Source organism: Globicephala melas, chromosome 19 (genome assembly GCF_963455315.2).
Source record: "Globicephala melas chromosome 19, mGloMel1.2, whole genome shotgun sequence".
Classification (NCBI taxonomy): Eukaryota; Metazoa; Chordata; class Mammalia; order Artiodactyla; family Delphinidae; genus Globicephala; species Globicephala melas.
The window spans coordinates 56,119,709-56,133,613 of record NC_083332.1 but is presented as its reverse complement, the minus strand read 5'-3'; the positions used below and the strand labels follow the sequence as shown (position 1 = coordinate 56,133,613).

General features: G+C 50.6%; 1 protein-coding gene across 1 annotated transcript in view; it reads right to left on the bottom strand.

Moving 5' to 3' along the window:
- Positions 1 to 12,728, bottom strand: part of PLCG2 (phospholipase C gamma 2) — a 150,132-nt gene extending 137,404 nt beyond the window's left edge. Inside the window, exons 1-2 of the mRNA XM_030863240.2 lie at positions 12,627 to 12,728; positions 6,671 to 6,909 (exon numbers count right to left, since the gene is read on the bottom strand). Coding sequence (XP_030719100.1) covers positions 6,671 to 6,863 — 193 coding nt within the window. The 5' untranslated portion in view covers positions 6,864 to 6,909; positions 12,627 to 12,728. The remainder of the gene's footprint in view (positions 1 to 6,670; positions 6,910 to 12,626) is intronic.
- Between the last annotated feature and the right edge of the window lie 1,177 nt (positions 12,729 to 13,905).

Sequence of the window (13,905 nt, the reverse complement as noted above, 5' to 3'; positions counted from 1 at the left end):
AAAGAAAAAATTTTCTTTAAAAAGAAAAATAAGTTTGTACACACTGGGGGCACTGGTGTAATCTTATTTCTGACGGGACACTTGACTGACAGAGCTTGGGAACCACTTTCAGACAATGGATTTCTTCTTAGACAGAAGATGCCAGTGGAAAAAAAAAACATCTATTTCTCCATCGTTTGAAAAACACTTTGTTAAAATAAGAACTTGGAAAAATACTTTTTTTAAAAAGATGGGTAAGAAGCTCAAGGTTGGATTTCAGAAGAAGCCAGGATACAGGACGAGCCCATTTCAGCGCCCCTGGCCGTGTCCGCACTTGTCTCCACCGTGGGGTCTCCAGCAGGCATGTCTGGCTCCCCGCTAACCAGGCACCTCTCGAGTCTCCTTCCCCTGGCACCTCAGCACCAGGCAGAGCGTGTCCTCTGCGCGAATAGGAACCGGTGCCTTCCCTCCTGTCGTAACGAAACCTGAACGAAGCTATCATTCTTAGGTCCCCAGCAGGGTGCTTCTCTATCCCATACAGCACTCAGACATCTCTGATATCATGTAAGAGGAGACAGCAACACAGAGCAGAAGACTTGCGACTCTGAAGGCAGGTTGAACGAAGGCAAACTGTAGTTCTGCCCCTTCCTGACTGTGTAGCCTTGGGCATGTCACCTAGTCTCCCCAGGACTCGGTTTCCTCGTAATAAAGTGGGGATGATTCCTGCTTCCTGTTCACAGGGTCACAGGCAAGCCAAGGACCTCACACCAGGGAAACAGAACAGCTCCTATTTGCGAGAATCCCTCATTCACGGGCCGCCACCACTTGCCAAAAATAAGCAGACGGAGAAAACACGCGTAAGCAGAAGTGAAAACTTGAGGATAAAGGGCCCATTCAGTCGAAATGGACATGCTCCACGTCCTCAAAGGCAGCTCATTGCACAGCTGGCCCCATCCACACTCCACAAACAGCTGGCATCACATTGGCTCCTGAGATGCATTCCAGACCGGCCTCCCAGATGGACAACATGCAAGAGGACCCCAAAGGTTCAACTCAGAAAGGTCCCCAAGAGGGCTCCTTTCCAGCTGGCGTCTGCGCAGCTGGTGCCCCTGGAAAGAAAGAAAAACCAGAGAGGCAGCACTTCCCGGCATGAGCTCCCTCCCGACATCCAGAGCCTCAGGAGCCAGTGCAGGAAGGAACCCAGGGCACCACCTTGCCCATCAGCCTTGGAAAGTAAACGGGAGAATGACAGCCACGTCTTGTGAGTGTCTGGCTGGAGACCATCGTCTTTATTAGAAGCCAGGCCTTGGGACTCCCATCCATTAAAATATGTACCTTTTATATACAGATAAAACACGTACATATAAAAAAGTACATAAGGACTTCCCCTGGTGGTGCAGTGGTTAAGAATCCGCCTGCCATTGCAGGGGACGCAGGTTTGAGCCCTGGCCCGGGAAGATCCCACACGCCACGGAGCAACTAAGCCCGTGCGCCACAACTACTGAGCCCGCGCGCCACAACTACTGAAGCTCGCACGCCTAGAGCCCGTGCTCCCCAACAAGAGAAGCCACCACAATGAGAAGCCCGCGCCCTGCAATGAAGAGGAGCCCCTGCTTGCCGCGACTAGAGGAAGCCTGCACGCAGCACTGAAGACCCAATGCAGCCAAAAATAAATAAATTAATTAAAAAATAATTTTAAAAATAAAAAAGTACATATAATAAAAATCCATCTGATTCTCACCCTTATCTTATCGGTAGGGACTATTATCATTTCACTTGACCAACGGGGAAACAGGCACAGAGAGGTCAAACAACCTGCCCTGGATCACGCAGCACCTAGTATTTGGTCAAGCAGGGAGTTGAGCTACAAGTCTGGATCCAGAGTCCAGCTGTTCTCATGGTCACTTGGCTCCAAGGTGGCTGCCGTCAACTTTTCCCCGCCCTGGACGTGCAAGCCTCGCCCTCCCCAAGAGGAGATTTCCCATGCTCTGAACCCGAGCTGGCCCTGGTGACCTGAGCACATGACTTTCTGGGAGTTCTCGGGCTAAGTCATAAGAAGCCCAGAAGCTTTGGCCTGGGACTCTTGGGACACACACCCAGGGGAGACAGCAGGCACCATGTAAGAAGTCCAGCTACCCTGGGACTGCCAAGCAGCAGGTGCTCAGCCAACATTTCCGGCTGAGCCCAGGCTTCCAGCCATCACCACCACAGCACCAGACATGGGAGTCAAGGTTCTGGAACCTTTCAGACCAGGTGACATGCCAGTTGAGTGCCACCTCAGTCCAGGCCACAAAGAGTAGAAGAACCGTCCAGCTAAGCCGTGTCCGAATCACTGACCCCCAAATCTACGCACCTGCATCCAATGGCACCTACTGACCCCACTTCAGGGCAGGCGTCCTGCTGGCCACCTGACAAGCCCCTCCCTTAACTCTCCACAGAAGCAGCTCCTCTGCTATGATGCCTCCCCCCATTCCCGACCACCCCCCATCCCCACTGAGGGGGACAAGAGCCTTCCTTCCTCGCCAAGTACCCAGCGCAGACCTGCACTGTGTACCGACCACACGATCCTGCAATTCCCAGTTGCTGCATCTGTTCCCTCCAGGGCAGGGACTCCATCCTTCCTCCTCTCTCTTAGCAGAAGCTAGCACCCAATATGACAGCAAATATGGGCTGAAGACATGACACAGCTCCGTCATGACAGGGTCCAAAGAGAAACCCGAACATACCCAGTGCCATTTTACGGTTCTAAGCAAAGCAAACGCGTGACTTTAGACCAGGGCTTCTTAACCTTGGCACCACCGACACTTTATATAGGATCATTTTGTTTTGGTGGGGGCGGGGACTGTCCTGTGCATTGTAAGGTGTTTAGCAGCACCCCTGGCCCCAATCCACTAGATGCCAGAAGCTACCCCCCAAATAATCACAACTAACAGCATCTCCAGGCATTGCCAGATGCCCCTGAATGGGTGGGGGTGGGATTGCCCCGGCTGAGAACCACTCACTGCTTTGCACAGTGGGACCCCTGGGTGTCTACCTTCACCCAGGCCTGAAAGGGGTGTTGTGACAGCTGTCCAAAGGTCACAGGCTGCTTGCCAATTACCCCAGGACCACACGCTCGTGCTCCCTCCTGTTTGCCTGCCCCTGGCAGACGCCACAGTAACCTGGAGGATCCCGCTAACTAGGACCGCTGAAGCAACACTACAGCTGTGGGGGTCCCCCCAGGACACCCCTATGTCAGGAGGCTGAAAATGCGGTGCTGAGAGTCCCCATCTAGGGCCCACAGGCCTATTCTTTCTAAGTGGTCAGGGGAGCACCTTTTCTAAGCTCTTTACTCCCAACTTGGGTTTTCTGTTGCTTTACAAACACTACTGACACAGCCATAGCGCACAGACTTGCCAGCGCACGTTCAAAAACGCAAACGTGTTCACATCGTCCCTCTTCTGAAAACACTTCGGTGGACCCTACTGCTCTCCAGAAAAGGTCCAAACACCTAAGCAAGACCCTGCTGCCCCGGACAAGCTGGATGCCGCTCGTCATCAACAGCCAATGGCAAAAGTAACAGCAGCAGTTGCCACTGGTCCGGGGCTTACCCTGTGCCGTTCACCATGTTCGACCCTCTGATGTATCGACTCATTTACTCATGCCCAACTGTAACCGTGTGCATGGATACCAATATTACTCCCATTCTGCAGATAAGAGAATTAGATCTCAGAAAGTGCATGTAACTTGCCCTGCAGTCACATGGCAAAGCTCATCAAATGTGCTGGAAGTCAAGCTCCACGCTGCTTGTACCTAATCCAACAATGTAGGCTCCGCGAGGACTGGAGTCTAATGTAATTCCTGCTGTATCTCCAGGACCTAGAATAGTGCCTGGGAGAGCAGGCATTCAAATATAGATGGATGGAGGTACGGAAGGATGGGTGGAAGGAAGGATGGGTGGAAGGAAGGAAGGAGGGAAGGAAGGAAGGATGGAGGGAGGGAGGGAGGGAAGGGTGGATGGACTGATGGAAGGATGGAGGGAGGGAGGGAGTCTCTAGAGCAGTACCTACCAAACCTGGCTAGCTACCAGGATCACCTGGGGAGCCTATTAAAATACTGAATCCCAACCAACCTGGTGAATGACAGACCTCCTCAGCCACTCCAAGGAGGAGGAGGAACTGCTTTTGGTTAATGAGTGGGGAGAACTATAGCGTGTGGATTTCAGGAGGCAAAATCCTGTCTCACACCCATCAGAACTTTCAGGAGAAAGTTCCAGTAGGCTGTATCTTTAAATGCTCCCCCCAGGTGTTTCCGATGTTCAGCCCCCAGAAGAGAAGGGACCAGCCATCCACTCTCAGTACAGGACACCTGTATTTACCATCTATGCCCTTTCATCCCCAGGCAGGCCCCCACCCCCACCCCAGCTGCCACAGGTCTCTGGGCCACCTGGGAGGTGGAGCGTGGCCAATGCAAACCAAACTGGGAGGAGAGTTTGCTGCCTCCAGACACGGGCACTTTCAAAGCCGGGCTTCTGGCTCTGTGCCACCGGAGGCCTGCTCGGCTCCAAAGCTAGGAGAAACCTTTTGGAAAGCTACTTAATCTCACTCATGTTAAAAGAAATCACACGAAGAACTGCACGGAGCTATCAGAGACCACCTGTGAACGGCCAAGTTCAGAACCCCACGGCAGAGTGGACGAGGGTGTGGGGAACGGGAGGTGCCCTCAACACCTCATGGGCCTCTGTGGGATGTTCTCCAACTGTCCTTTCAAAGTTAAAATAGCCTGTACCCTTTAACTCAGAAATAACACATACAGGAAGCTGTCCTTCAGGTAAACACAAAACATGTGTGCATGAAAGCATAACACAAGGATGACCCTCACACACAGCTGGTGGGAAGGTAAAATGGTGCCACAACTGGGAAAATAGGCTGGCAGTTCCTAGAATGATTAACAAAGCTACCATACTGACCTAGGAGCAATGCTACTCCCAGACAGATACCCGAGAGAAATGAAAACACACAGCCATACAAAAAAATCACTCATGAATGCTCACAGCAGCAGGATTCATGGTAGCCAGAAAGTGTAAAAAACCCAAATGTCCACCAACAAATGATGGATCAACAAACTGTGGAATATCTATGCAGTGGAGTATTACTCAGCCACATAAAGGAGGGACGTATTGAGACGCACCGCAACGTGGACGAACCTTGAAAACACTGGGAAACATTGTGTTAAGTAAAAGCAGCCGGTCACAAAAGGCCAGATACTATATGGTCCCTGTTAGAGGAAATCTCCAGAACAGGGACCTCTTTAGAGATAGAAAGGAGACTAATGATTGCTTAGGGCAGGACAGGTGGATGAGGAACAGAGGGATGGCTAAAAGGTGCAGGGTTTCTTTTTGGCGTGATGAAAATTGTGGTAGTGGTTGCACATATCAGAATATACTGTTCATTTTTAATGGATGAATTACATGGTATGTGAATTGTATCTCCATAAATCTGTTACCAGAAAATTTTTTTAAAAAACTAGAATCCGGGCTTCCCTGGTGGCGCAGTGGTTGAGAGTCCGCCTGCCGATGCAGGGGACACGGGTTCGTGCCCCGGGCCGGGAAGATCCCACGTGCCGCGGAGCAGCTGGGCCCGTGAGCCATGGCCGCTGAGCCTGCGCGTCCGGAGCCTGTGCTCCGCAACGGGAGAGGCCACAACAGTGAGAGGCCCGCGTACCGCAAAAAAAAAAAAAAAGAAAAAAACTAGAATCCAAGTATAGTCACTGCAGCTAATAACAAAAGACTGGAAAGGCCCAAAGTGCCCGTCTCTAGGGGTTAAACTGTTACACTGTAGCCAGAATGCTATGTGGCCATGAAAGAAAAGGGCAGCTCAACAGGCCAATAATAAACCACCTCCAAGATAATTGTTAAATTAAAAAAAGAAATCAAAGTGCAGAGGTGTACGTAGTAGGTACCCATTCATGTAGGAAACACAATACACACATCACACGAGCACAGAATACTTCTGGAAGACCAAAGAACTTGGTAATGAGCTTGCGCTGGAGCAAGACGTGGGCTGGGGAAGAGACACTTATTTAGAATCGTCTCATTCTCCCCCAAGTGTACGTTTTAATTCCTCAATTAAAAAGTAGCCAATAAAAAAGTCAAATTAAACAAGTCTCTGCAACTGAAAATTGCTTAAGTCTCCTAACTCTGTTTGTTAAAAACAGTCTTAGAAACTTTAGGCACTGAGCCGATTGCCGAATGTAAAGAGGATGGGGAGAAGAAGATGCCTCCACCTGGACCAGAACTTCACTTGAGAGCTACAGAACATTCAGCAGTGCGCTCTGTCCACCTGGAGCTAAAGCACAGGCTTCTCACTCTGCTCGTCTGGCTACCAAGCTATGAGTTTCCACAAGCTCTGGCCAGTTAAGCCCTCAAAGGGCAGACGGCTTGACCATCAGCTCGAACCAAATGGTCCCCGATGCTGTGAGACAGGGAGCCCAGCCCCTGCCATCCCGGGTGAGCTGTCTGGATGTCATTTCCAAGTTGGCCCACGCAGGTTCCTGTTCCTTCACCTGCTGTTTCCTGGCTAACTTCCCCCACCTGCTCTGAACCCATTCAGAGACCCAGACAGAGCGGCCCCACTTTCACTTTCAGAAGGTATCAAACCGACAACAACTGCCGTGACCACTGGTCTGGGCAGGAAGGGGAGGAGGTACTCACGGAAGCCCTCGATCTTATCGGCCGTCTTGCTCCAGGCCACTTGCTGGGTCTCCATGATCACCTGGACAGTCCTCCGTTCCGGGGTGGACTTGCGGAAGCTGAACACCGTCATCACCGTGCCCAGCTCCAGGGCCCTCTTGATCTGACTCTTCTCGTACTCCGGAAGGGCGTCCACGTTGACCGTGGTGCTCATGGTTGCCAGCTCCAGGGGGAGGCAAGGAGTGAGAGAACGAGGGAGGCTGGAAGGGCGGAATAAAGGAGGGAACTGCTTTTAGTTAACTGAGTGGGATTTGGCTTCGACTTCAAGAGTGAAGATCCTGTCTCATGCCCATCGGGATGAGTTTGGGGAGAAGGTTCTAGTGGCGGAGACTTGCTGGCCGCTCAGAGAGCCCAGGCAGGACACACAGAGGTTTAAATGGAAGTGAGGTGTGGGTGGAGCCCTCGACCTCAGTGACCCAACCACTATCCCGGCTTTAAATAACCAAATCACTCCAGCCTGGCTGTTACCACTCCTTCCCCACATACTCTGATGCTGTGGAACATTTGAATAGCCAGAGCAGCCCAGACTGACTCCTGTCCCCACCCCTGACAGCCTGCCAAGAGATTTCCAACCATCCCTTTACTTCCCGAGTGAAGTTGGGAACAGGAAAAAAAAAAAAAACCCCTTCCGAATGTGTCCATGGAACTGGGGCAAAAAGGGCAGAAGACAGCAGGACCCAGCAGCCTCACGTTCAAATCGTGGTGTAGGTTCCCACTGACCGTGTGGACCTGGGCAGGCTGCGTGACCTCCGTGAGCCTCAGTTTCATCAGAACAGTTAGGAAGCCACCTGTGAAGCACCTGGCGTGCCGCTCAACATCCAGGGGTATCCTTGGCTATCCCTCATCCTCCTGCACAGCTGGCATTTCCCAGAGAGGTGTTTGCGCCCCAAATCTCAGAGCCTTCCTTGTCTGGTTTCTCTCACGCCCACATCCAATCCACAGGCAAACCCAGAATGCAATCAGTCTCACTGCTTCACTGGTCCCTCCAAGGATCTTATACTTGGGTCATTCTGATCGCCTGCTAACTGGTCTCCCTGCTTCTGCTCCAGCCCCTACAGTCCACTCTCAGACCAGGAACCAAAAGGATGCTTTAAGAACAAGAGTGAAATCATGTCGCTCCCTAAGCCCCTGCTCTGCAAAAACCCTCCCCCCAGTCTGCCTCCCAAATGTCCGAAGACACACTGCCCCTCACTCAGAAGGGACTTAACTTCAGGCTTGCAGACCGCAGCCCCTACCCCAAGTCACCTACACCCACAGGCTGAATTGCCACCCTTGTAAAGGGGAAGATGACAGATGAAAGAACCTCCAAAGGTTCCTGTAAGGATCGAACCAGATAATATATCTCAGCCCGTAGAACAAAGATGCAAAGTCAATGCTCCTCAGATTCAGCTCCTGCTACTGTCACTATCCACTGTCCCCTGTCTCTTTCTTACCTCCTCCCCTCCTCCAAATCCCTTGAGGCTCCCACAGTTGCTACTCTGGAGAGAAACTGGTGTTCAGTCGAGGCTGTCTGGGCCTCCACACTGGCTCAGCCTCCCCACAGTCTCTTTGCCAAGTTGCTCAAAATCAGGGCCTCAGCTTCCCCAGCTGTATAATGGGGATAACAATACCACCCTCGAGGGGCTCTGGAAGGAGCAGACGCCACAGTGTATGTACAGCCCCCAGCATCTAGCAGGGCCTCTGATCATATTAATCAGCCAGCTGGTCAAGACATTAATCAAGGGTCAACTCTATGACAGAAATGGAGGGTGGACTTTTATGTAAATGAGGGGTGCAGGGAGCGGCCCAGGCCCTGTCCTTTGCTCCCTCATCCCTCTACCTCACACCCACAGCCAAAGGCACCTCCCAGGTATGCTGACAGCCCAGCGATAAGGTCATGAATTATACCTGTTCTCCACCCATTTGGAAAGGGACTAGTCAGCTCAATGACTCTGCAGTAGCAGAGACATGGGGGTGGGGGTAATAAAGAGAGTAGCAAGAAGGGGTCCCCAACTTAGTCTGGGGTAAGGCTGGGAACTGACAGTGCTCATAGGAAGCTTCTGGGGGAAGGCAGCATCTGAATCCAAGCTTTAAAAAAAGATGAAGCGGGAGGGAACACTGTTGTAGTCAGAGGAACAGGCTTAAGCAAAGGCCCGGCAGCAGGACTACAGAGTATGCCAAGAACTCTGCCTGACCTGAGCCTCCTGCCTCACCGCCCTCGAACCCAGGTCAGGGGATGAACAAGGTGCCTGAGGCCAGTCTCATCCTGGTAAACTAGCTGTTTATCGGCCCTCCCCAGGTGCCTGCACCTGCCGTATCTCGTTCATCTCATTTATTTCAACGAGAAATACCGGAGGTGAAAACTCAAGTCCTGGGAGGTGAAATCATGTGATCAAGGTCACAGAGACACATGGTGACATCAGGATCGGAACCCCGGTCTGAATCCCATGCCCCTGCTCCTTCAGCACCCGCCTTCTGGAATCCAGAATCTGGTGGCAGAATCTGGTCAGACAGTAACTAACTTGGCAGAGAGGTCAAAGGACTTGTCCAAGGTCACACAGCTGCAAAGTGTCAGAACCAAGATTTGGACCAGGTCCCAGCCATACACCTCCTGAGTTCCCCACTCCCAGGGCTCAAGGCCCACATGTAGCAGAGCACAAATAGGAAACACACAACCCCTCACAACACTGCCATGTAAACCAGCCAACCGGGAAGCACCAAGGCCCTCAGTTCTTTCTGACTCTGGGAGGGCCTTGGACTTAACCTTCCCAGGATTCTGGTTACTTCCCACTTAGAAGCCCAGGGGATTGATTCAACCATAAACACCAAGTCTCTCACGTCCTTCCCCAAGAACTGGGAAGACATCCTCACGGCCACAAGATCCTTGGAGTCAACCACCAAAATCCACCGGCTCCCAACTCAGCCTTCCAGAGTTCAGTGCTCAGCAACTAAGGCAAGGAGGTCTCCGAGGCCTTGACCCCAGGGGAGGGCACGAGCCATCACAGGCAATTTCTATTCTGCTTCTGCTTTCAAAAAAAGAAAAAGAAAGAAATAGCCTCGAAATCCCTTTTTTGTTCCTGTTTCTCATCCTCCCTGGGTAACTTTATAAAAGTGACTTATGGTGTAAATACAAATGTGGCTGAGATTTAACAAGATTCTACTTTTCATGTCCTTCTATTCGAAATAAACTTCTGGGAAAGATAAATATCCTATGATACTGCTTATATGTGGAATCTAAAAAAATGGTACAAATTAACTTATTTACAAAACAGAAATAGAGTCACAGATGTAGAAAACAAACTTATGGTTACCGGGGGGGGGGGGGAAGGGAGGGGGGATAAATTGGGGGACTGGGATTGACATATACACACTACACTATATATAAAATAAATAACTAATAAGGACTTACTGTAGAGCACAGGGAACTCTTCTCATTACTCTGTAATGACCTATATGGGAAAAGAATCTAAAAGAGAGTGGATATATGTATATGTGTAACTGATTCACTTTGCTGTACAGCAGAAACACAACATTTTAAATCAACTATACTCCAATAAAAAATTAAAAATAAAATAAAAAATAAACTTCTGGGATACAAGGACCCAGAACCAGGAAGCAGGGGAGTTCTCTTCAGTGCTCTCCGCACACGTTAGAGAAGCACAGAATTTCATACAAAATCCCACGAAACAATTCTGTTAGGCTTTGCTACAGTCGCATCCCTGAGAGGTAACAGCCCATCCTACAGCCCGAGGGATGTTACCGCTGCATCTCACACCCACCCTGCAGCAACAAAGCGGTACATATTTTCTTTTTTTTATACTTAAAAAAATTTTTTTATTGAAGTACAGTTGATTTACAATGTTGTGTTAGTTGTAGGTGTACCACAAAGTGATTCAGTTATATATATATATATATATACTTTCTGAGATTCTTTTCCATTATAGGTTATTACAAGATATTGAGTATAGTTCCTTGCGCTATACAGTAAGTCCTTGTTGGTTGTCTTTTTTTTTTAACATCTTTATTGGGGTATAATTGCTTTACAATGGTGTGTTTCTGCTTTATAACAAAGTGAATCAGTTATACATATACATATGTTCCCATATCTCTTCCCTCTTTCATCTCCCTCCCTCCCACCCTCCCTATCCCACTCCTCTAGGTGGTCACAAAGCACCAGGCTGATATCCCTGTGCTATGCGGCTAAAGCGATACATATTTTCATTGGAGGAACAAAGCAGTGTCAGCTGCAGCAGGTAGGAATGTGCATTACTGCAACTTTTTTTTTTTTAGGGCAACCTGTGAGCACCTACTAAAATGTAAAACGTGTATATGCTTTGATCCAGTGCTGTGCAGAAACACACACACAAATAGTCACAGAAGCATCATTTGTAACAGAGAAAAAAAAAAAAACAAGAAACAATTCAACAGCTCACGAATGGGGGTGGTCCCTTAAATGATGGGACACACACATTAAAGAATGCTCAGTAGCTATTGGAAAGAATGAGGAAGATTTACACGCAATTTGATCTGGAAAGATTCGTGAGGTGGATGAAAGAAGAGTTGCAAACTAAAAAGCATAAATATAATTACATTTTTTAAAAGGCGGTCTGCTTATAAACCCAGGAGGAGGGGTTACTTTTGGAGAGCGGGAGAAGGTAAAGGGTCTGACCTGACTTTTTACTGATTTAAGTGCTAACATAATGGATGAGATTTTCTGCTGTGTTTTTAAGTGTTTTCCAAATGAAGACGTGCTTTCAAAAATTTCCTCACCCGCAATTTTCCATCAACTCCACTCAGCCAAAGGGCTCTTTATGGGGTTCCTGGCTTGGCCTCTTTCAGAGGAGTTTCACAGGCTCCAGGTAGAGGTAGAGGGAGAGGGAGGGGGGAGGGCTGCAGCATGATTAGGTCATTTCAGCATCAAGGAAACCTGCAGTGAGTATCGTCCTGAGCTGGTACACACGGGGCATTCATATCTTTGTAATAAGGGTAGCTGCCTGAGGCGGCCAGGAACCCCTAAATTAAGACTCCCTGCAAGACTGTAGCTAAGGATGATGGCCCGAGCCCCAAGGCAGGGCCCTTAAGCATAGGGTGAAGAAGTAGCAGATAAGCCCCAATTCTCCACACAGCCCTGGAATGGAGGCCTGGGTGGCCCAAGTACCCAGGCGAAGAAACTGAGGCTCAGAGACTCTTCAACTTGCCCAAGGTTACACAGGTGGAACAGAAATTCGAATTACACTGACTGACAAGGCCTCCTGTTTCCCATGCGCGTGCCACCCCCCTCCATACTTTCTCACTCTAGTTCAAGATCAGGGTGCTACAAGAGCCCCTCCCGGGCCCCCTCTGGAATCCAGGCGCCAAGCGCCCCCCGCCCCCCGTCGAAACGGGACACATCTTTCCCGCGAATTCTTCCGCTATGGGGGTAACGACCTCTCTGGGGTTCCACAACATAACCACGAAAACTCAGAGACGCACATAATGATGCGTACAACTATTGCGGGGGGAGACGGAATCTTGAATCCCCCGAAAGCTCTATTTCTCAGGGCGAAGGGCTCCGCCTGGAATCAACAAGCCCTGGGCACAGAGGTGGTCAGGAGACACGCCCGCCCCCCCGGCCACCGGAGCCTACACCACCAGAGCTCGCACGAACCCCAGACCGCAAGCCGCGCCGCTTCCTCCAGGCTCTCATTCAAAGCCGGACGGACCCAGGACACCAACCGACGAAGTGGCGCCGGCCCAGAGTGAGGAAGTGGCCGGCGACGAAGCCCGGACCCCCGCCGTCACCGCGCCGGCCCCGGGCACAGCGGGCGGGGGCCCCGACGGCGTGCCCCACCCCTGCCAGCACCGGCAGCGCCCGGGCACAGGTCCCCCCTGGACGCCGCTCCCCGAGCGCGGGTTCCGCGGTCGCCCGCGTGCGCTCGCACCCGGCCGGGACACTCACCTGGCCGCGCCCCCGCTGCGGGTCCCGGCTCTGGGGTCCCGCGCGCAGCCGCCCGCCGTCCTGGCTGTGGGCACTCCCTGCCGCGCACGCCCTCCGACGCGGGCGCCGTTACTTCTGCTTCGGCCGCGGCCGCGCGCCACGTGACTCCTCCGGGGCCGCCCCCCGCGCCCCGGCCCGCCCCACCCCCGGCCCGCAGCTCAGGGCACCCCCGGCGCCGCGTCCTCCCTGGGGGCGGACCAGGCCTGGGACCCCGCCTCCGTGGGCCGAGAAAGAAACTGAGGCAGCCGGAGGGGATCGACCTGCCCCTCCTCACTTGCAAAGTCACTTGCAAAGACTAGCTTTTATGGAGCTCCTACTGCACACACGTGTTTTACATGCATTTAATATAATCAACGGGAATTGGCAGGTCATGGCCCTAATTTGAAATCGTTACTGAGGCTGCGCTGGTGACCGCCTCTTACTACCCGGGGCAAGCCACGTAAATACCCTCAGCTCAGCTTTCTCATCTGTCAGACATGATCACAATAGTGCCGGCCCCAAAAGTCTGTTGTAGGGAACTTAGAATACTAGGGAATTGATCTCCCATTTTCCCAGTGAGATTATTTTTTATGGCTCACTTTATAAACTTCTAAGCATATAGACGACATGGTCGAATGCCTAATGACGGTATTTAGTTGATTCATTTGGCTACACCAAGCCTACCTCAAGTCACGTATTGTATGATGTAACATATTCTTTAAGAGAAATATTGCTTTTTTCCACTTTCCTGTTTCATGAAGCAATTTTATTCAAACCTTTCATATGCATCTTTGCCTACAGTCCGTTGTGACTGCAGCCAGCTTTCCAGTCACCTACAGAGCTGTCAGGACACGTCAGTTCTACTCATCAGCCGCTTGAGTTACAGCATTTTTTAAATCTATGAATATCGTTCTGGCTGAAAATATAATACCTAAAGCCACAGGGCTCATTCACTGACTTTAGGCAATCTGGACTTATTTCTTTCACTGCTCCTAGCTCCGGGGTGTACTAGTTGCTATTCCCCACAGATCACTTACTGCACCATTTTTTAAAGAAATCTTTGACACCACGTGTAATCATGGGGCCAACTCCCCAGGAATGATGGCTGAATCTGGGTTAAATTTCTTTGCCTTTTTTTTTTAACAACTTCAATTTATATTTATTTCCATCAATCCTTTTATCATTTCTATTTTGGTACATGTTATCTAATGTACATAATATATTGTTACAACGATATATGTGTAGAATTTCTTTCTTTTTT